The following is a 22,873-nucleotide window of genomic DNA, read 5'->3' as shown; positions in this document are numbered from 1 at the left end:
GCACAACAGCAAAATGAGGTTATCAGTAGATCCTCGTAGTATTGTGAAGCTTAATCTTTGTGAAACCATTTGAAATCCTCTAGAATTTTAAAAAAGCAAAATATTTAGAATTCTGAGAATACTTCCTGATGGTTTAAGTAAAGTATGATACACCAAATCTGTAAAGCCTGTATTACTTCTCTACCAAATATTAAAATGAAATACTGTATTACTTCGAATTTCCAGGATCTAGAGACTAATACTGTGTTCACACTTCATTTCCCTTCAACGTGACCACAAAACACACACACCTTTTCAGTTCTATATGCCATTGCAAAGTATAGTGGAAAACCTACAGAACAGAAGCAGCAGACTAAAAAATGTAACAAGATTTTCACTTAGCCTTTGTTCTGATTTTCAAAATGCACATCAGACTTCCTATAGGATTTCAGCAATGCAAATTAAGTATCTTTTTGCATAACAAATGCAGTTTAATTAATGGCCATTTCAGGGGAGCCACTGAATTTAATCTTTTCAGTGGATGGTCCTGTACCCCCTATATACTGAAGCTTGAATATCAGTTAACACTTTATCTGCATTAACAGTTTTAGTAGCATGGTGCAAGAATTAATATTAAGAATACATAAATGCTCTGTCCATTTTGTTGTCCCGTGTCTCCCCCCCCCCCCCCTCCCCCCGCAAAATCTATTGCTTTACACGTCATGAGGAAAACCAGGGATATAATCATTTAAAAAAACTGGAGAGTAATGCAGTATTAGAGAGCTACTGTCTGGTAGTTTGAACCTACGATTTAGTTTGTGGGATATTTAAAAAAAAAAAATTATAAAAGCTTTATAAAGTTTTTGTATAAACATTGTGATACTAGTGCAGGGGTTCTCAAACTGGGGGTCAGGACTCCTCAGGGGGTCGCAAGGTTATTTCATGGGGGGTCGTGAGCGGTCAGCTTCCACCCCAAACCATGCTTTTCATCCAGCATTTATAATAGTGTTAAATATATTAAAAAGTGCTTTTAATTTATAAGGGGGGTCACACTCAGAGGCTTGCTGTGTGAAAGGGGTCACCAGTACAAAAGTTTGAGAACCACTGTACTAGTGTATGGGTATCAAAGTGAAATGGACCGGACTAGAATTCCTGGCATGTGGGAATCACAGATGGATATATAGTCAGCAAGCTGCCACCTACCCCATTACACCCACCTCTGACATAGAAGGCATGGCTGGAACTCTGCTGTGTTCTGGCAATCCCCTCCTGGTGTAACAGCCCCATATTGCAGAGCTGCAAAGGTGATTTGAGCATCTTTTACTGCCACTCAGCTGTGCCAAGCAGAATTATTTTAGAAATTGCAACCCAGAAAGGTTCTCTCAGAGATGGGCTTAGATACTGAGCAGTATTTAGTGTAGAATTGGTTGCTATACATGGACATCCAGTGCTGGTTGTACTATAAAAACAACCAGATAGGCTGCAATGTGCCTGCGTTCCCACTGTGAGGCCGCTCCCCCCGCACTTACTTTTAAACAAGGATGTTTCCCCTACCTCTAGCTCAGTATTTGGAAATATTTTTACCAAAGTAAAACAACAACTTGTTTTGTTTTTTTGTTTGGTTTTTTTTTGTTCAAACATCTTACTTTCTGGGGGGTTTCATTTTTTTGTTTTTTGTGTAACCCATTCATATAAATTAATGGAATAGTTAAGATCCAGCATACTTGAACTGGATGGAAAATTGACTGCTTATTTTGAGAGCACAAAAGGGATCATTTAGCGCCAGTCTTTGTCTGTGCAGTTTATATCTAGGATTAGCTCGGAGCAAGTGGATATATAAAAGGTGGGGGAGCAAAAAAGCTTATATTTTGCCTTTTCTGGCCTGTCCTGTGTCTCAAGCTTGATTTGTGTGTCTGGGTTTTTCTAACCTAGACTAGACTAATTATTTCATTAGTTGTTCCTCTACTATGGATGCAACACAGTGTTCAAGGTTTAAAGTCTTCGATGAAGGGTCATACTTGGCCTATGTGCCACTACTGAAATGATATTGGTTAGGACCCTTAGCTTGAATTTTAACTACAGACCCAATTAGATCCTCCTTGACAAATTTAGTAGGCTGTAGATTTCAGACAGCCTACTCACCGAAGGTAAGATGACCTGACTCCTGTAAAATACTCAGTATTTCACAAGATTATAGGTACTTGTAATAACTTGCAGTGGCTATACTGAGATCATTAGGGAGTTAGCAATTAAGATTAAATGAAGATAAAACAAGGTGATACCTTTCATGACTTGGCATATTTAAATTGATTAACCAGAGGAGAGAATACTTTACAGCAATCACTTTCAATATGTGCAATTATAATATTCTTGCAAAAGTTCAGTAGTGCAAAGGACAAAATGATTAATAACCCATTAGAGGTGCAAAGTGTAGGGTGCTGAACCCATTACAGAAGTTATATACCCTATTACTTTACATTAAAACTAACCTCATAAATACAGTTAAAAGCATGATTAAGAGGTTTAGCTTTGTGCCTTATTTAACATGAGTGCTTACTTTATTATAGATTAATCAAAATAGATCTCCTCTCCTTTATTGGAGACCTGTTTACATTTTCCATACTACTTAATCTATAGGGATTTCTTGAGTTACATGTTTTGGTCCTGCCCCTAATTGATGGCATTCTGTTCAGAAATGTTATCCATGCATGTCATCAGAGTGATGCAATCTGAATCTTACATCTGAGCCCAGAGCTCTTGTACTATTACTTTGCATGCAAGCAAATATATTTCAGGATAGGTCATCATTTGTTTGAACAATCAGAAGTTATGTTTGAATGCGTTTCTGTTCACTTAACGGAAAGAAATGGAACATGCCAAGCTATCACATTTGGAATATCACAAAATCAGTAGTTTTAAGGTACTGAGACCTTACCAAGATCCTAATGGTTACATTCAGGGGTAACAGGAAAGCAAGTTTTGTGAAGTTGATAAAATGCTTTGCATTTGAAGAACATGTTGTTTGGAGTAGCATTCAAAGCAATTTCACTACTGGTGGGTGCAATATCTGTCCAAAGGCTTTGTTGCTAGCAATTAGTGACTTTTCATGGATTTAATATTTTGACCTTCTTTTTCCTACCTAATTGAGTATTTGAATGTGGAGTCTATTGACCTCCTTAAGAACCCAGGTTTCTTGCATTCTGCACTGGCATGTAACATTATCAGTGCTAATGAAAGAATCTCCTGATGCAGCAGCGTCAAAACATTTTTTATTTATTTTTAAATTGGGTTACGGTGGTAGACTAGCAAAGACCTGGTGAGTACTGCAGTATACTGGATTGCAGGAGACTTGAGATCTGAATTCTGAAGCAGCTTTGACACGCCTGTTCTTTGGGGTAGTTTTAAGCTAAGAATGGTGCAAGTGCTTCTGACTTGCCTTCTGAGGTTTGATGTGCAATGCAGTGATGTCTGCTTCGGGGTGAAGTCAAAGGGAGGGGATTAAATTTGTATAAAAGTAGCCTAGAATGAAGAGGGGGGTGAAAACCATAAGATGAGGCAGCTGCTGCTGGAGGTGATGGAGAGAACTCTCTTGCTGAGAGAGCCAATAGGAGAAACTCTTTCTGACTGTTCAAAGTGAGTCAAAAACAGGAAAAGGGGTGCTAATGGTCTCCCACTAAATGGTTCAACATCTCATCCTGCTTGAATCTTTTTCTATTGATTTCATTATTTCAATATTACTTTTTAATATTTATTTTAGGACAAGACCAGAGTTGTGTCTCCTATAATTGATGTAATTAATATGGACAACTTCCAGTACGTGGGGGCGTCAGCTGATTTAAAAGGCGGTATGTACCTGTACTGGAATATGAGTCAACAAAAAATTAATGCATCAAAGCGCAAAACATAATTGCTGCATTCCCAGAACTGACAGCATTAATGCACCCTTGTTCCTTTTCACACATCAGGTTGGTGTTTTCACAGTGTCTTCCTGGGCTTAGACTGGACTCAAATTGGATTCTGATTCCATTATTTGAAAACTGTTTCTTTTGAGCCATAAACAAACTCTTAAGGTTTATACTACCCTGTTCTCATGCAAAACTCTCACCAATGTTTATGGTAATTTTGCATGCACTTCAGGAGAAGCATATGGCACAGTATTTGATTCTGGTCTTGGATGATAAGGCATTTATCTCTATATAGCTTGGCAAGTCATCAGTAGTGGAGTACTTGTTGATTTTTTTTTTTTTTTTTCCTCACTCTCTCTGCCCCGATGCATGCATGCATGCATGCACATTGTTTAAAAATTAAAACTAAACTCTCATCTCAAACAGTTGGACTAAACTATTTGACAATACAGTCATTAATTGTGTGCATGGTAGGGTACAGTGGCTACCTTTAAAAATATATATATACTGGTTAGAAAGATTCTACCATTCCATTATTCCTTAATTTTATGATGGAGAACTCTGTTAGAAATAGTAGTGTCTTTCTTTCAAAATAATAAATTAAAAGCACTCCCTGAACCTATTGTGTGAATAGTTGACTGACAATAAGCACTTTATACAACACTTATAAAACTTCAAACCAGGGCTGAGCTCTTCGGTGCTGCCATTAAAATACAAGACAAAGCAAAGTGGATGAGTGACAACCCTGGAAACTGAACTCTGTTCACATGACAGGTACTGTGTAAGCAGTGTCAGTGGAAACCCCTTCATGCTGATCTCCAATGTGTTTCAACCATGGCTTAGAGGGGATCCGTTCAGGGAGGATAGTTCAGTTTCCATGCCCATTTAGTCTTTAGTGTTTACTGAGACTGCCACTGCATTTGCTAGTTACATTGGCTGTCTTAGGAACGATCCCTACTGATGAAACTAGACTGAATATGGTCAGTCTTCACTTCAGACACTACGCTTGAGTGTCAAGTTCCAACCTGTGACCTGGAGATGAGAGGCTCCTTATCCCTTTATTAATACGCTGAGGCATGCAATTTCCCCACAATTATATGCTCATTATTATAAAGAAGGTAAATAACTGAATTCTAAATGTATACAAAATTAGCACTTCCTAAGCATTCTGGTGGTGGTATGTATACATGTGCCAGCTTTCTAAAATATGCAAGTCTAGTGTTTTTGTTTGCCATGCTTTTAAATCCTGGATATCTGTGCACCACTATTTGTGCATTGGAATTCTCTGCCAACTGAGGTAGTATTCCCTCCTTCCAGCTGTGGACTAGCTGCCATAGTGGTTGTGCTGCTTAAACCCTTGCTCCATGGGAATGGGTGGAGAGAGGAAGAGAGGGTAATGGTGAATGTGTCTAATAGTCTGCCGCTACTCCTCATGTTACTCCTATGGAGCTGTGGTTCCCCAGTCCTGCCCACTTGCCCCCCATCAGTTTAAGCATGTGGGACCCTCTGCCATCATGGACTCAAAAGGTGGGATTTGCCTACTTTTGAATTTTAGCAATAGAAATGTTGCATGTTCAAACTTTTAAAAATAGTTTAGAGGTCTGTTACATGAATTTGTGGTGTCCCCCTGTTCCCTGAGGACAGACCCCAATCAGAGTCACTGGGACATGTGGCATCTCTGACCATCTCAGCAAAGGCCGAAGACTAAGCATGGAAACTGAGCTATCCTTTCATCCCTAGATGTAGTCTCTCCATGTCATGACTGAGGCATGGGAAATCTTTCTTACGCTGCTTTTATACATGATCTGTAGGGAGAGAACTTAATTACCCAGGACTAGCAGTCTGGTGTTTTTTCCAAGCACTAAATTTATTATTTATTATTATTTATTATTATTATTTTTTTTTTTTAAAGAGTAGGAGAAAGGGAAAAAAATTCTTTACATTCATTTCTAAATCTGACCACCGTTTCCAAATCCATGTATTTTCATCTTTTTGGTCCAAGACAGTTTTCAACCTCTTCATACTGTTAATGTTGTAAGTGTTGTTACCTGTTGAAAAAATATTTTCAATTACTGTAATAGAATGTTATTAAATTAGATCTAAACACTTAGTGATAGGAGTGTCCATAAATTATCTTGCACATGAAGGAAGAGGAAAAACCTTTTTCACATGAGGCCTGCACTTGAGTGATACATATAAACGTGCTGTTTAAAACAACTCCTGTTATCGAGTAGGTGATCTCAGCTCATTGAGCTCAGGCTTTCCGCAGTCACTGAAGATGGTGAAGCAAAAACAATACTATCATTAAAGTGCTTTCTACGCTTATTCTGTGTTGTTTTGTAACACTCTCCTGCGTTCCAAAAGAGACCCCTTGTTTTCAGTATAGGGTATGTAACTCTTTGTCTCAATAGTGCTTGTGCACTGGAACAGCAGCTACAGTATAGGTCACTGTAATTCAAATCATTTTATGGAGTACAAAATAAATTTGACTTAATAGGATACAAAGTATCAGGGTACATTTTTCTTGTTGTGATGGAGATTTTGTTATCTAATGTAATACTACTTCCTTTTATATCTAAAAGTGCTTTTTAAGAGATGAAAGCTCTAAATGTAATGTGGAAATGCTTTTTTTTAGTTTTTATAGAAATAAAATAAAGAATAAACATTTTATAGGAACCTCCAAACTTGTAAAGAGGTTTGCCCTGTTGGCACGCTTGTCTGATGAAATACTTCAGAACTACTACTCATTTTCTGTGAATATAAAATTAATATAAATATCTTGTGGGGTCGAAGATGGATTCAGCTGTTTTCATTTTGCTGTCCACATCAATCCTACCAGGCAGAAATCTACTGGTACGTGTTAAGGATCCTTAGTGCAATAGACTTGGTGGGGCAAATGTTTCCTGAGCCAGTTTTGTCCTTTTCCTATCTATCCCATTTCTCCAAAGGCAAACCGCTATACCTCCATTCAGAAAAGGAAAACCTCTGATCTCTCTTGACAAATCTGGAAATCCTCCATTAGATGACCTCATCTGTTCTAAATGCTTTTGGTAGGAGGTATAGTGTGAATAGCTGTCATGTTAGCCATTACGCAATAAACATTGTAGCTTTCTCCTAGTATAGTTTGTAAACTTCCATGCTTCAGGGCATGAGGCTTCCTCAGAGATGCGGGAATAGGAAGAAATTTTCACTGTTGGCCAATTATCCCATAGCTGCTGGGTTTCTCGCACCTTCTTCTGAAGCATCTGGTACGAACCACAGTTGGAGACAGAATGTTGGACTGGATACATGACTAGTCTGATCTAGCTTTGGCAGTTTCTATGCTTGTTTTTCTAATCTTAATTCACAAAGCAAGCTGTCCAAAGAAAAGTTTTTCACCCTTACATAAAACAATTTTAGTTAAACATAAAGCACTGCACCTGAAGGTTTTAACATGCCATATTTTCTAAGCATGCAGTTAAAGAAAGTGGCATAAGTAGGTTTCCAAACTAGGTAGGTGAATGAAATTGCAAATAACCTATGGTGACATCCAGGAGAGTGCTGCTTGTAATAAACAGAGATGAACAAATAAACAAACATTAGCTGCTGTGGGAGTGATATGTATAATCTGACAAATCAGATAACTGGTAATGACCTCTCATGTGTCCATGATGACTGAAAGTTCTTTGATGCTCTACTTAACCAGAGATGTATGAGACTAGATCCATACCAAGGCTTTTTGTTTCTCATTTAGTGTTGCTGACTGTGGGTTTTAAAATACAATATAGAAGTATTTCAAGATAAATTTAGTTTACATTTGAGCCCATTTCTGTCTCATATCTAGATTCTTCTCTTCCATCCAGAATTTTATTTGTTCCATCCTTTCCTTTTCATTTCTGTTCTCCCCTCAGATGTTTACCTGAGCTCAGATGTTCATTTGAATCCTTATGTTAAACTATTTGTTTTGCGCTAACCATCTAATCTGAATGTCCGTTCCCAATTTTTAGTCAGAAAAAGCATCAGTAAAAGCTGAACAATGAATTAAAACTTCAATTAACTTTCAATTTTTTTCCTTTCTGATTTTCCCCCCCTTTTAGGCTTTGATTGGAACTTGGTGTTCAAATGGGATTACATGACACCAGAGCAAAGAAGAGCAAGACAAGGAAACCCAGTTGCTCCCATAAAGTATGTTCCTGTCAACATCTTTCCCCTCACAAAACAATGTTGTAGATATTTTAAAAAGTGCAACTTCCTGAGCTATCATCTCCCAAATGTTGTCTTTGACAAATGATCCCTATGCTAACTGATAAGTGCTAGGGAGTCCTTTTATGAAAGTTTAAATGCAAGACAAAAACTTGCAGGACTATGTTTTTCTAGAACATTGCCTGAAGCTGAGTCATCCATTACTTTTTTCCTTTCCCATCCTTCACCTATGGTTTTTAGTATTGTGCAAGCTGATGTTGTACCACATGGAACAGAAGCAAGAAACTGATAGTACAAGTCTGTGGATTTGAATGGAAATAATCACTGTTATTCATTGTTCAGCTTCCATTATTGATAAACGTAATAAGCAAAAGTCTGATAGCATTTAATAGTTAACATCAAGAGCTTCTTCTGTTTTTCCCTTTTTCTAGAATGCGTAGAACTGTTTTTAACCAGCTTGTTGGCCTGTTAAACATCATAGGTTAACTATCAACAGTTAACTGTCAGATGTATATGACATGAACACATTATAATATATACTCTATGCACACCACTTGGCTTGACAAACATTGAAAAATGTAAATATGACTGAATGGACTACTTCATTTCCCCAGCTGCAAAAGAGGATATTTACCCTACCTCATTGGGGTGATGAGGCTTAGTTCTTTCATTGCTTGTATAGCACTCTTGAGACCCTTAGCTAGAATCGGTTATAAGTGCAAAATAACTATTATTTCTAAGGATCTTAGTGTACTGTCTGCACTTATAAGATGACCCCTTCTTTCTTGAATTGAAATTAATACCTTTATTATGCTAAGACTATGGTAAAGGTTTTAAAATTCAGTTTGACTCTGAGTACGTGTCCTATATAAAAGGAATGAGAGACCTGAATAAGGATCTGGAAATAGAAACAAACTTTAGGTATATAAGCCATGAAGCAGTATATTCCTTAGAAATGCTAGTGTGGTAGTATGCATGTAGTGCTATACAAGGAATAGTGACTAAATGCCTTCAAGATAAAAATATTGCAAGACTACTTCAAGTAAGCATTCAGCCTTGAAGGTTCAAATGATAAAGCACAATAAACTGGCAGATCATTAAATATTTAACTTCTGACTTTTCTCCCTTCTGTCTCTTTAGAACACCAATGATAGCTGGCGGGTTGTTTGTGATGGACAAATTCTATTTCGAAGAGTTAGGAAAGTACGATATGATGATGGATGTGTGGGGTGGAGAAAACTTAGGTATGTACATGGCTTTCTTCTGTTTGTACAGTCAGGATTTAAATGACAGTTAAGACTAAGTGGATTATTGGCAAAAATTCGGAGACCGCCAAGCTTCAGATTAAAATAAAGAATTAGAACGGGGTAGGACTAGAATGTTGAATATGAGTGACTGAGAGGGAAGCATTTGTTAACTATACAGTTCAATTATTTTTGTGAAAAGGCAGGCCAATAAAATGGAAGTAAGAAATTACAGGATTACAGATTGCATTTTTGAAAAATAATTTCCGGTATAGCTCTAAAATGGCATTCTCTTCTAGCTAAATTGATTAAAATGCAGCAGTGTCTAAGTGCTACCAGTTTAAGGGGCTTCTTAAGATGTTGCTGAAATTTAATCATGTAAAGCAGAACACAAAAGTTCATGGGTTTAATCCTCTTATGTATACTTTAAAAAATCAATTAAAATGTAGCTGGCTGAAGACTGATCTAATATAATTTTTTATCATCTGTCCTAGTAGACCACTTGGACCTAAGTTTAAGATAGTTCTATTATTTTGGGAAAAAACTGGCCTTTGGCCATGTTCCAATGCTTGTTCTTGGGCTAAGGGTGATATTTGAGCTGAATAATTCTGTTTTGGTTGTTTGGGTTACAGTAGCATGAAGTTTTCTGCTTCTGCTAAGAGAGGTGTATTCAAAAACATTTTTCACTGTGACAGTTTTTTAGAACTTCCAGTTTGCTTCTGTCTTTACTGAAGGACTATATTAAGAGGTTTCAGAGTAGCAGCCGTGTTAGTCTGTATCCACAAAAAGAAAAGGAGTACTTGTGGCACCTTAAAGACTAACATTTATTAGAGCATAAGCTTTCGTGAGCTACAGCTCACTTCATCGGATGCATACAATGGAAAATATAGGGGGGAGATTTTATATACAGAGAGAACATGAAACAATGGGTGTTACCATACACACTGTAACAAGAGTGATCAGGAAAGGTGAGCTATTACCAACAGGAGAGTGGGGGCGGGAGGGAACCTTTTGTAGTGATAATCAAGGTGGGCCATTTCCAGCAGTTGACCAGAACAGTAGGGGGGGAAATAAACAAGAGGAAATAGTTTTACTTTGTTTTACTATATTAAAATATATAAAATAAAATATAGTTTTACTATATTAAGTATCTTAGACATTTTTTAAAGTACTTTAATTTAGAAACCAGTTACAGTTCAAATTTGTGTACTGCATATGCACAGTACACTACTTTCAAACTTTTAGTGTGTCATATATCCATCCATCCATTCAGGGTTTTTACATACACACTTATTTAAAGCCTCGGAGTGCATTTATATGAATCTGTTGCCAGAAGTACACTACAGTAATACAAATAATTCAGTACATTCAAGGATTGGAAGGATTGTCTGGTCTCACCTCCTATATAACACAGGCCATGGAACTTCACTAAAATAACTCCTGGCTGAACTATAATACACATGAGAGTATTCAAACACTTGATTCAAGTGTTTGGCTCTCATGTTGATTGTGCATTACTAAATCATGCTTATTTGAATGTTGCAATTATGGTTGACTTTTTTAAAAATTACTAGGAAATTCATTGTAAAACTAATACTGCATGTTGCAGTTGACTTTACTTTAACTGAAAGCATTTTTAAACCAGTGCATACAGTATTATCCGTGAGCCAGTCAGTATATTTTAATGCCCTTCTTTCTTTACCTGCTGATGGAAGGTTCCATCAGCTCACTCAGTCCTTTTTTCCTTCTGTGGGAACACAGCCCTGAGATCCCTGTCCAAGCACTTTCTCTCCTGCTGTCCCATACGTTCTCTATACGGTTTCCTTTCACTCTTTTGGCCCGAATCCAGAAGAGCACTTAAGTACATATTTAATTTTAAGCATGAGTGGTCCTACTGACTTCATGTGCTTAAAGTTAAGCAGGTGCTTAAATGCTTTTCAGGATCAGGAGCTTGAGGTGGGGCGGGGAGGGCAGACTGGAAGCTGTAATTCTCTCAAGGTGAAGAGTTTCTAAGGGTATGTCTACACTACGAAATTAGGTCGACATTACAGAAGTCAATTTTTAGAAATAGATTTTATGCAGTCGATTACATATGTCCACACTAAGCGCATTAAGTCGGCGGAGTGCATGGAACTTGGGGAGGAGGGTGGGTGGTTACACAGGGGCTGCAGCAGCGGTCTGTGCTCCTGCTGTCTTTCCTCCACCAGAAGCCAGAGCATATCCGTTTGATCCCCCAGTAGCCTCAGCATTGCATCCTGCCTCCTCTCATCACGCTGCCACCACCTCTCCTCTTGCTCCCGCAACCTCTCATCTTGCTCGTCCCTCCTGTCCTCGTGTTCATTTTCTGCTTTCCTGGACTCTGCCATTGTTTTCCTCCACACATTCTGCTGAGCTCTTTCAGTGTGGGAGGACTGCATGAGCTCAGAACATTTCATCATGAGTGCGTTTTTTTTCTGCCTTCTCATCTGCACTAGCCCCTGGGACGGAGATGATAGGGGGAGCGTTGAAACATTTGCAGCTGCGAGAGGGGGAAAAAAGGGAGAGTAGTATTTAAAACGACACATTTTAGAGAACAATGGGTTGACTCTTTCATGATGAACCAAGCTGTTAACATTACATAGTCGCATTTTGCCTTTTATATTGAGGGCTGCCGGTTTGGTGTGAGAGATCACACACGCAGGGCCAGGCAACAGAATTTGGCTTGCAGGCAGGTATTTCAAAATTTATTGTAAAAATAAAATCAACTTCAATATTGAATACAAACGCTATCTTGTTGGACTGAATTCGTGATTATTTCAATCCTTTTTTTAAAAAGCTAGCTTTTTGTGCAAACTGTGCCAGTTCTAATTCCATGATCTGACATTCAGAAGAAATCCTCCTAAACCCCGTATGACTTCTAATATTGACATCTGTTGTGTGCTTACCCTTCACCCAGCTCTCTGCTGAAACTATGCAAACTAGCTTCAAACTTTTATCAATAAGTACAACTCTACATAGCTCACACTTGAATTTAGTTGTTTTGTTTCACATCGGTCCACTATAGATTTTAATCTCTGGGCCGAAAGCTGTGTAAACTCTCACCAGTGGAACTTTATAAATACTGGCAGGCAAAGGGATATAAATCCATAGCTGCTTCTCCAGAGTTTAGAGAACACTGAAGTGAGACTGTCAGACATGCTGAGCCCAGTTTGTTAGCTTTTTCGGAGAGTCATCTTTACTTTTCTTGCAGGCAAGTACCTATAAAAGCTCATTATGTTCTCTGCAAGCTAAATATTTTCCTTTAATCCTACGTGACATAGTGCATATATTGGAAAAATGTGTGAAGAGTCAGAATTTACAAATTACTTTAGGTTTATGTGGATACTTATCATGCATTCCTAATTGCAGAGATTTCATTCAGAGTGTGGCAATGTGGAGGGAGCCTTGAAATTATCCCATGCAGCAGAGTGGGTCATGTATTCCGCAAGCAACATCCTTACACCTTCCCTGGTGGGAGTGGTACTGTGTTTGCAAGGTAACTATTTGCAAGTTCTTGGCTAAATTGTGGAACTGTGGATTTTGGGGTTTTTCCAGTTAGCCAGCAGGTGGCAGTAACTTCATTAAACTTCCAGGGCCTTTTACTAAAAATATGTACAATAGGATCTGAAGTGAAAATCTTATGAAGAAATTTTTTAATTAAAAGGAGATTACCTTTCAGCCCTAGTGATAATTCAGATGCTGAAATTAGGGCAAAAATAAAAATTGGAAGATTAAGCTGATAGTGGTGAAACGTTTTAATAAAGAGGTAAGGAATTGCCTGCTATCAGCCGGAAGAATTCTGGGCCAAATGCGGAAAGGGAAGCAATGGAAAATATTTTAACAATGGAAACTTATCAACTTTGAAAACTTTGTGTGTATATCTTCTTAAAAGGTCTTGAGGGAAATAAAGGCTTTGTCTTCAGTATTCAGTCTGTTTTTAAAAGATGAAGAAAATTAAATTGTTCATTTTTCCACGTCAGACCCTCAGAATCCACCAACGGTGTGATCTTTTTGTATATTTGTGTGTTACATTTTGGTTTGGGGTTGCTAGTTCAATACTAAACAATTCTGTGGTGTCATGTTAATAATCACATAGGCCCAGATTCTGATACTTGCAATGAGTAGTACCTATTAGAATCTGACCTGTCAAAAATATCCACTCCTCTTTCTTTCTGTTTGTTATATGAAGTTTTCCTTCCTTATACTGTAACTTTAACCCTCCCCCGCCCCACCTTTTTGGGGAGGCAGCATGGTTCAGAAGTTAAGAAATCCCATCTCTGCTATTGATTCACTGTGTGAACTTGAATCACTAACTTCTTCTCAGTTCTGTAGAATGAGGAAAATGATTTTTATCAACTTTTGTAAAGAGCTTTGAGACCTATGCATCAAGGTACAGTATAAGTACATTGTAGTAGTATTACATTCACGTGTTGTTTTCCCAGAGAATCAGAGATGCAGCGTGAGGCCTGGTCTACACTTAAAGTTTAGATCAACATAAGTATGTCATTAAGGGGTGTGAAATTGAGCACCATAGCTATGCCAGCCTAACCCAGTGTAGATGCTACTAGGTTGATGGACGAATGCTACCGCCACTTGGCAAGGCAGATGGAAAAACCCCTTCTGTCACTGTAAGAAGAGTCTGTATTACGTCACCACAGCACTGTAGCTGAGCCACTGTAGTATCCGTAGCATAGACAAACCCTTATTCTAGGCACAAAGTATGTCGAGCATTTGCGTTTGGGAATTCCTCCAAGTTCTCCCAAGTTGATGAAGCATCAATAATTTATAGGATTTACAAAATGCTAAATGCAAACAGAATAAAATGATGTGTTTTGTACTGTAGGGATTCTGGAGCCCAAGCAAATCATATTTAATACGAGTCATCTAGAGCAGTGGTTTTCAAACTTTTTTTTTCTGGTGACCCAGTAGAAGAAAATTGTTGATGCCCACGATCCGATGGAGCTGGGGATGAGGGGTTTGGGATGTGGGGGGGGGCTCTGGGTTGGGGGGGTTGGGCGTCTCAGGGGTGGGGCAAGGGATTGGGGCGTGGGCTTACCTCCAGCTGCTCCTGGTCAGCAGCACAGTCAGGATGCAGAGTCAGGCTTCCTGCCTGTCCTGGCACCGCGGACTGCGCTGTGCCCCAGAAGCAGCCAGCAGGTCTGGCTCCTAAGTGGAGGGGCGCAAGCGACTCCAAGTGGCTCTCGCCCACAGGCACATCCCCCCATCCCACCCCCCACCCCCCGAGTGCGGAGCCAGTGCTCGGGGTGGGGGTAGCACACGGAGCCCTGTGGCCCCCCTGCCTACGAGCCGGACCTGTTGCCAGGATGCAGTGCGGTTTCAGAACAGGTAGGGGCTACTAGTTTTCACGGCTGGCTGCCACGGTCTCTGGGTGCTGAGTAAGGCAACCCAGTGCCTTGCATTCCACAACCCAGTGCTGGTCGCGACCTGAACTTTGAAAACCACTGATCTAGGGAGCCCAGACATACATTCTTCACACCTGGAAGCTTTTGAGCCAATCCCTTAGGCAGTGTTTCACATTAGATAAAATACTCTCTCTTTGGAAGTGCAGATTGATTCTACTTTTTACGCAGCACTAATGAATTGGCTGATTTGGTGAAATAAAATTACTGGTCTTGTTTCTCTGAATAGTTTTAGCAGGGATTTTTCTTTAAATATCTGCTTTCCCCTTTCTGTTGAGATCTGAATGTTATGCTGCTGTGGAAAATTATTAATGGCACATGTGAGGAAACAAAAGATTGATAATGAAATACCCTGTCTTGATTACATTACATTATTACCAGGGAATAAGATGATCTACTGATTCCACTATATGGGTTGGGTTTATGACGTAACTGCATATCAATTTCACAGTAGCTTTCAGGGTCATGTTAATGAAAGACTATGTAATTTGCACACTGCTCTGCAATTTTCAGTTTTGGGCTAATACCAAGACGCTTTTCCTCCCAAAAGACTTAATAGGTACTTAATAGAGATGGGTGAAATTTTTCAGACAAATAGCTACTAGCCAAGAAAGCATGTTTGGGTTAACCAAAACTATTTGCGAATTTGTGTCAGATTCACACAATTGTTTCAACCAAACTGGAAAAATCAAAATGTTTTGGTAATGTCAAAGTTCAACTTTTTGGTTCTGACCAAAAATTCTATTTTAAATTTCAGGCATTTTGACAAAGCAAAGGAAAGGCAGACACCAGATTCAGAAAATGACAAGAGGTGGAGGTTCATCCCTTATAAGTTTTAGCCCAGGGGTTAGGGCATTCACCTGGAATGTGAGAGACAAAGAATTTGAAATTGTGTCTCCCACACTGAGGGAGAGTGCTCTACGGTCCAGGTTGCAGTGTCATTCTCACACTTTCCCTGTACAAATTGTCACTATGAATGACAATGGATAGTCATTGGGCCAGGGGGAAAGAGCTTTTAAGGGAGGCACCATCACCACCTTCTCCAACAATTTTGACAGGATTCAGAGTAGCAGCCGTGTTAGTCTGTATTCGCAAAAAAAAAGGAGGACTTGTGGCACCTTAGAGACTAACCAATTTATTTGAGCGTAAGCTTTCGTGAGCTACAGCTCACTTCATCGGATACATTCAGTGGAAAATAGAGTGGGGAGACTTATATACACAGAGAACATGAAACAATGGGTGTTACCATACACACTGTAATGAGAGTGATCAGGTAAGGTGAGCTATTACCAGCAGGAGAGCTGGGTGGGGGGGACCTTTTGTAGTGATGATCAAGGTGGGCCATTTCCAGCAGTTGACAAGAATGTCTGAGGAACAGTGGGGAGTGGTGTGCCCTGAATACATCATAGGGCCTAATCACATCAGCCACAATATCAGAGACTCGTTCACCTGCAGATCTACAAATGTGATATATGCCATCATGTACCAGCAGTGCCCCTCTGCCATGTACATTGGTCAAACTGGACAGTCTCTACGTAAAGGAATAAATGGACACAAATCAGACGTCAAGGATTATAACATTCAAAAACCAGTTGGAGAACACTTCAATCTCTCTGGTCACTCGATTACAGACCTAAAAGTGGCAATACTTCAACAAAAAAACTTAAAAACAGACTCCAAGGAGAGACTGCTGAATTGGAATTAATTTGCAAACTGGATACAATGAACTTAGGCTTGAATAGAGACAGGGAGTGCATGGGTCATTACACAAAGTAAAACTATTTCCCCATGTTTATCTCCCCCCGTCCCCCCACTGTTCCTCAGAAGTTCTTGTCAGCTGCTGGAAATGGCCCACCTTGATTATCACTACAAAAAGTTCCCCCCACCCCGCCCGCTCTCCTATTGGTAATAGCTCACCTTACCTGATCACTCTTGTTACAGTGTGTATGGTAACACCCACTGTTTCATGTTCTCTGTGTATATAAATCTCCCCACTCTATTTTCCACTGAATGTATCCGATGAAGTGAGCTGTAGCTCACGAAAGCTTATGCTCAAATAAATTTGTTAGTCTCTAAGGTGCCACAAGTCCTCCTTTTCTTTTTGCGCATACAGACTAACACGGCTGCTACTCTGAAATCTGTAACCAATGTCTCTCCTGCTCTGCCTTTCCACATGGCTGATTTTCCTCCTCCTCCCCCTTTGGCTGCCCAGCTGCATCAAGGACTGAAAGGCCGTGAAAACCCTTACAAGTCACTGTAATTGCTTTTGGGGGGGGGTGGGTGGATAAGGTTAATTAATACAATTTTGTTTATACTTGAATTGCTGTTGACTAAATTAGGAAGTATCCCTGACAAAAGCCAGAAGCAGAGGGGGAGCTGAAAAATAACTCCTCAGTTTTGGCTGAAAGGGAGTTTATTTAGAAAATTAGCAGTTTCCACAAGGAAATTATCGCCAATCAAAATGCAGAGATTGTTTGAGCTTCCTCTTTGCTTGTGGTTTTTGCACTCAGGAGTTTTTGACCAGCTCGTGGTCATTTCATTTCCCCTGCAGAATCAGAAGGATACAAATTAAAGATGTCTTTAACTCCCAAAGCAATATGTGTTTCCAAAGATAACATAAGAACAGCCATACTGGGTCAGACCAAAGGTCCATCTAGCCCAGTATCCTGTCTTCCAGCAGTGGCCAATGCCAGGTGCTGCAGAGGGAATGAACAGAACAGTCAATCATTGAGTGATCCATCCCCCATTGTCCACTCCTAGCTTCTTGCAAACCAGAGGCTAGGGACAGCCATAACATGGGGTTCGCAGAAAGAAAAGGAGTACTTGTGGCACCTTAGAGACTAACCAATTTATTTGAGCATAAGCTTTCGTGAACTACAGCTCACTTCATCGGATGCTCAAATAAATTGGTTAGTCTCTAAGGTGCCACAAGTACTCCTTTTTCTTTTTGCGAATACAGACTAACACGGCTGTTACTCTGAAACATGGGGTTGAATCCCTGAACATCTTGGCTAATAGCCATTCATGGACCTATCCTCCCTGAGCTGATGAAGATGGGTAATGTCCCATAAATCACTAGAGATTTTTATTGCCAAATGTACAAAACAGGCTTCAGAGCATGGAAGGGGCTAATGAAATAAAACTTTAATTCCCCAAACGATCACTTCTAATTTTGTAAAAGGTAATAAGGCTCCCTCTGGGAGCAGAGGGGTGTGTGTGAAGAGAAAGTTTTGACAGGAGGAAGAGCTGAAAAACTATATTTTAGAGAGTTTAAAAAGTTTGTACTGGGAATATTGTCCATATCCTTCCTGTCTAATTGTACATACCACAGGAGGTCATAGAGATGTCTAAAAATGACCTAAGTACATAACTACTTAAAATTGAAGGTTTCAGAGTAGCGGCCATGTTAGTCTGTATTCGCAAAAAGAAAAAAGGAGTACTAGTGGCACCTTAGAGACTAACCAATTTATTTGAGCATAAGCTTTCGTGAGCTACAGCTCCGTTCATCGGATGCATCTGATGAAGTGAGCTGTAGCTCACGAAAGCTTATGCTCAAATAAATGGTTAGTCTCTAAGGTGCCACTAGTACTCCTTTTCTTTTTTTAAAAATTGAAGGGGTCTCACAATCTCCCAAGTCTAGAAGCAAATGCTGGGTTCCACTGAGAAGATGAGAATCTCCCCCTCAATAGCATAAAGCTCCTATTTCTAGCCTTACAGAATCTGATGACAACATACTATCAAATTGTGATATTTTTATGCACAGAAAATCTGTTACTGGGACAGGGTTGCCCATACCAGTTCTCATATGAGGTAATTTTTGGCATATAGGAATACCATATTTGAAAGAGAAGGGGAAAATATTTCTTTGGTAGGCTGACCTATAAAGAAAAAGCTTTTGGAAGCTTTTTGGAAGCTGGAATATTACAAATATTTGTAAGTTTTGGGGGTGGTAGGTTAATGGACAGAAGGCAACTGAGGCAGTCAGAGGTGTGTGATATTTATCAATTGGTTCTGTAATATTTGCTACATGGATGCTGCTTCTGTGTATGCATATGTAACACACCAGGTTTTTTGAAGACAACATCTAATCAGTTAATGTTTCTGTGCCAGATTATCTGTTTAATGTTGAATTGATAAAAGCTTAGAGTTGCTTTTTGTGACTGTACTCAAGCAGAAGAGAACTTTTTTTTACAGAATGACGAGAGGAATATTCTGGAGAATGACAAAGCTTTAGTCACGTTGCAGCTCAGAATAGGTTTAAAGACACTCTTTTTACATAAAGATAAATATATAAAAATACACAGAAATCTCTGAAGAGTTTGGACAACATTTTCATATCTTTAATGCAGAATTTGTAACACTACTTAAACGTCTAACCTTCAGTTTATTCTTTGTCATCTCAGCTGTAACAAAACCTCTAGGTTCATAAGTCTAAATGTTTCACCACTTACAATTATTTATCCGTTCAAGGTGGTGTGTAGTGGAGGGACAAAAAGGAGGTTGAGAAATGCACATTCCATAAGATGGTGTGTCAGTTTTCTCTGGCTTTAGTGAAAACTGCTTGTAAGATAAAAGGCAAACTGTCAAATATTGCCAGCTGTTGAGATTTTAGATTCTTCCAAGTTGCTGATTCAAAAACCACTCAGTAAATTTGGTTTCTTTGCAAGATGTGGCCTAATGAATTAACAAAATTGCTTTCAAAAAGAGCTTTGTAGAAAATAAAAGCCTTGAACTAAACTTTTTACCTTTTCTAATTGGAAGCTTGGACCTGCTATTAGGACTGGTCTGCTATTCCTGATTAATGCCATGTATGAACTCTTTTATTGTAAAATAAGTATGTCCACACATGGAATTAATCAGGAATAGGTAATCCACTTTAAATTCACACCCTATCTTATTGTGGGTTAATTTTCATGTGTTGACAAGCCCTTAGGCTATCTCTACACTGCGGGACTATAATGGCATAGCTGAGGCACTTGGTGTGGATTTTTCACACTCTTGAGCATTATAGCTATGTTGACCTAAATTTTAAGTGTGGAGCAGGCCTAAGTATAAGGAAGGCACAAAATCCATTCCAAATGTGTGTGCTTCAGTCATAGCACCTCTCTGATATGTGTAGTAGTGGGTGGGGAAAAAATAAACATAATCAAAACAGACAAAAATAAGTGTCATGATTGTGACAGGAGAAAACATAACCTGCATCTCAATTTGATTTGTTCCTAGAAATACGCGTAGGGCAGCAGAAGTGTGGATGGATGAGTACAAAAATTTCTATTACGCAGCAGTGCCTTCAGCCAGAAACGTACCTTACGGCAAGTAAGTCTGATCTGCTGCTTCTTACTATTCACTTACTGTGTTTGCCATTAGTAGTTCATGAGAGCAAAGGGGTGTTCCATTTCTTTGAAATATATTTCTACTGATAAATGTCTCACTTATTAAATGTGCTTTAAAATGCATCTAATGCAACTGCCAGAACTTGCTGTTTTTGTTTCTCTCTAGTATTCAAAGCCGAATGGAATTGAGAAAGAGACTTAGCTGCAAACCTTTCAAGTGGTATCTTGAAAACGTCTATCCTGAGTTAAGGTGAGTCTCAAACAGCCTTTCTGTTTTCTGGCAGCGTAGGTTCTTTCTTTACCAGGCTTTGGCCAGAAACTTTACTACATCTCTCCTGCACAGGCATCTAGGATATTAGCTAGTTAAAACATGCAGTTTTTGCTTAGTACTTTATTCTGCTCTCATTTTCTTCACTGACCCATCCCCTTTCCTCTTGCTCCATATCAATATTGCAATTGCATCATGTGATTCAGTCACTGCTAAGAGGGCTGACTTTCTTCTCCAAAACTGCTGTACTCCTGGGCTAGCTGCTTGCTGGAAATGCATCATTCTTCATCCTTCTCTGCTCTCCTTCAAGCTGTTAGTTTCACCAATGTGACATGCTTAGCTCTGTGAGAAGCCTTAAACTAGATGCAGTGAAAAACTTTTACTGTCAGTTTATTGAGCGATCCTCCCATGTAGAGTTATGTGATAGGTTAACTGAGGTCTTCAGATGAAAACATTTAAGGTACACCTCTACCCCGATATAACGCTGTCCTCCGGAGCCAAAAAATCTTATCGTGTTATAGGTGAAACCATGTTATATTGAACTTGCTTTGATCCACCGGAGCGCGCAGCCCCGCCTCCCCGGAGCCCTGTTTTACTGTGTTATATCCAAATTCATGTTATATCTGGTCACATTATATTGGGGTAGAGGTGTACTTTGGAGGCATTGGTTAGAGCCCAGGCATGAGAATATCTGGTGGATTTCCATTCATCTCTTCTGTAGGACAGAAAAATCTTCAGAGCTGTATTTATTTACCAGACAAAGATTTTAAATGAATAAAACCACCCTGGCTCGATATCGTACCACTAACCCTACCTGTCAAACCTAGGGGGTCTGTGAGCTAGTATCTGCCATACAGCTAATCTTATTAAATAATTGTAGAATAGTATGTGGCTTTTATACAGTAGCACATTTCTTGCTGTAGGAGTTCCAAAACACTTTAAGTTAGAATACAGTTAGATAAATACTGGTAGTATAGTGATCTTTGTAGGCAAAAGCAGCAGCTAATATACCCTGAGTAAAAACCTTCACAGACCCATAAACATTAGAACCTGTCTTATAGAGAGGGATAATAATGGTAAGGAGACCAGTTATTTTTTTTTCTTTTCAAAAAGTGCCATGGGATATATACTTTCCCTTAGAGTTGGGTAAAAATGATCTCTGATGTTCCATTTGAACAGATGTTCCTCTCCCTGCAACTCCCCCCCACCTGTACCTACCGACAGTTATGCTTTAGGGTCTCTTGTTTTAGGATTTGCATGAATTTCATTTGAAACTTAACTAGAAATTTTAAGATTACTCGTACCTTCCTGCAAGTCCTCAAGCAGCTAATAAATTTGGCATTTTGTAGCTTTGTTCTTTCACCATGTCACCATCTTGAATTTTACCTCAAGATGGCAATGCTAAATTTTAGTGGAAGTATCCTCAATGAAGGCTTATAGATAACTTATAACAAATACTATTCCCCAGTCTTCAGTAAATAAAGCATTATTAACCTGTAATTCTTTACCATGTCAAGCTTTTAAAATATTAGCTTAATTTATTTTAGATATTAGCAGTTAATTACGGCTTAAACCTCCTTTGTAAAGTCAGTGTCCAGACCCTCATTCTTTCCTAATAAATGGCTCTTTTTTAAAATGAACCTTCCTTAAAAGTTGGAGAGCTCAATGGTTAGTGTTCAGATCCACGTTAGATTTTTATGCTAAACTACTTGTTCAGTTGTGGCATAAACTCTCCACCTGTCTTTGCAAGGCTTTGGGGCCAAAATGTCAAGATTTCAGCTGCATCCAAACTAGAATAAAAATTTAACAATCACTGCAATTTTGAATCCAACCTGGAATCAAAACCGTAGGGGTGGGTTCTGTGCAGGAATTACTAGATGAGATTTTATGTCCTGTTATGCAGGTGGTCTTCTGGGCTTAAAAAAAAAAAAAAAATCTGACTACAAGTGGTGAGAACTGGGAAATCACTATTTATCTATTTATAAATCAATCAATCATATGCAACTCAGTTTATCTGGGTAAGATTATTCTGCCTGAATGCGTAGTTAATTCAAAGGAAGTTGCCGGGGTAACCCACCAGAAATGAAACAGTGGCAAAAATAAGACCTCTGGGGTAAACAGCTTCAAAGGAGTTAACAATGGCTGGACCATCAACAGGGAAGAAATTGTCTGGCTTCATCCAAACTAAAAAGGTTTACTCTTCCCAGGGCTAAAGCCAGGGATCTTGGAGGATCGTAAACCTCAAAGACTTTAGAAAATGGAGGAAGTTTGGGTGAGCTAGAAAAGACTGCGCAGGGTATGTCAGTGGAAAGTGGACAGTCTGGCAAGCACAAAGGAATGTAGTCTGCTTCTCCCTGCCAGAGATAGAATCAGCAGGGTAGAGGGGTTCTTACATCTTAAACTTTCCTTGCCAGCTTTTATAAGCAATACCCATGTGTGTAGATGTTCTGTTGTTTTATCTTTTGATCTGTGTGCTTTGTACTTTTGAAGAATGAATAAATAATGCTTTGTTTTGAAGATACAA

General features: G+C 39.1%; 1 protein-coding gene across 3 annotated transcripts in view; it reads left to right on the top strand.

The window, feature by feature from the left end:
* GALNT2 (polypeptide N-acetylgalactosaminyltransferase 2) overlaps positions 1-22,873 on the top strand; it is a 153,495-nt gene that overhangs the window by 109,123 nt on the left and 21,499 nt on the right. For all 3 annotated transcript variants that reach the window (XR_005224791.2, XM_037895223.2, XM_037895224.2), the window contains 6 exons: positions 3,737-3,824; positions 7,961-8,048; positions 9,207-9,310; positions 12,698-12,824; positions 19,972-20,064; positions 20,248-20,331. Coding sequence is in view for 2 of the 3 variants with exons in the window: in XM_037895223.2 (XP_037751151.1) it covers positions 3,737-3,824; positions 7,961-8,048; positions 9,207-9,310; positions 12,698-12,824; positions 19,972-20,064; positions 20,248-20,331 (584 nt within the window). In the remaining variant the exon portion in view is untranslated. The remainder of the gene's footprint in view (positions 1-3,736; positions 3,825-7,960; positions 8,049-9,206; positions 9,311-12,697; positions 12,825-19,971; positions 20,065-20,247; positions 20,332-22,873) is intronic.

This window comes from Chelonia mydas, chromosome 3, assembly GCF_015237465.2.
Source record: "Chelonia mydas isolate rCheMyd1 chromosome 3, rCheMyd1.pri.v2, whole genome shotgun sequence".
In the NCBI taxonomy this organism is placed as follows: domain Eukaryota; kingdom Metazoa; phylum Chordata; order Testudines; family Cheloniidae; genus Chelonia; species Chelonia mydas.
The sequence above is the reverse complement of the archived record's forward strand: the minus strand, read 5'-3'. Positions and strand labels throughout refer to the sequence as shown.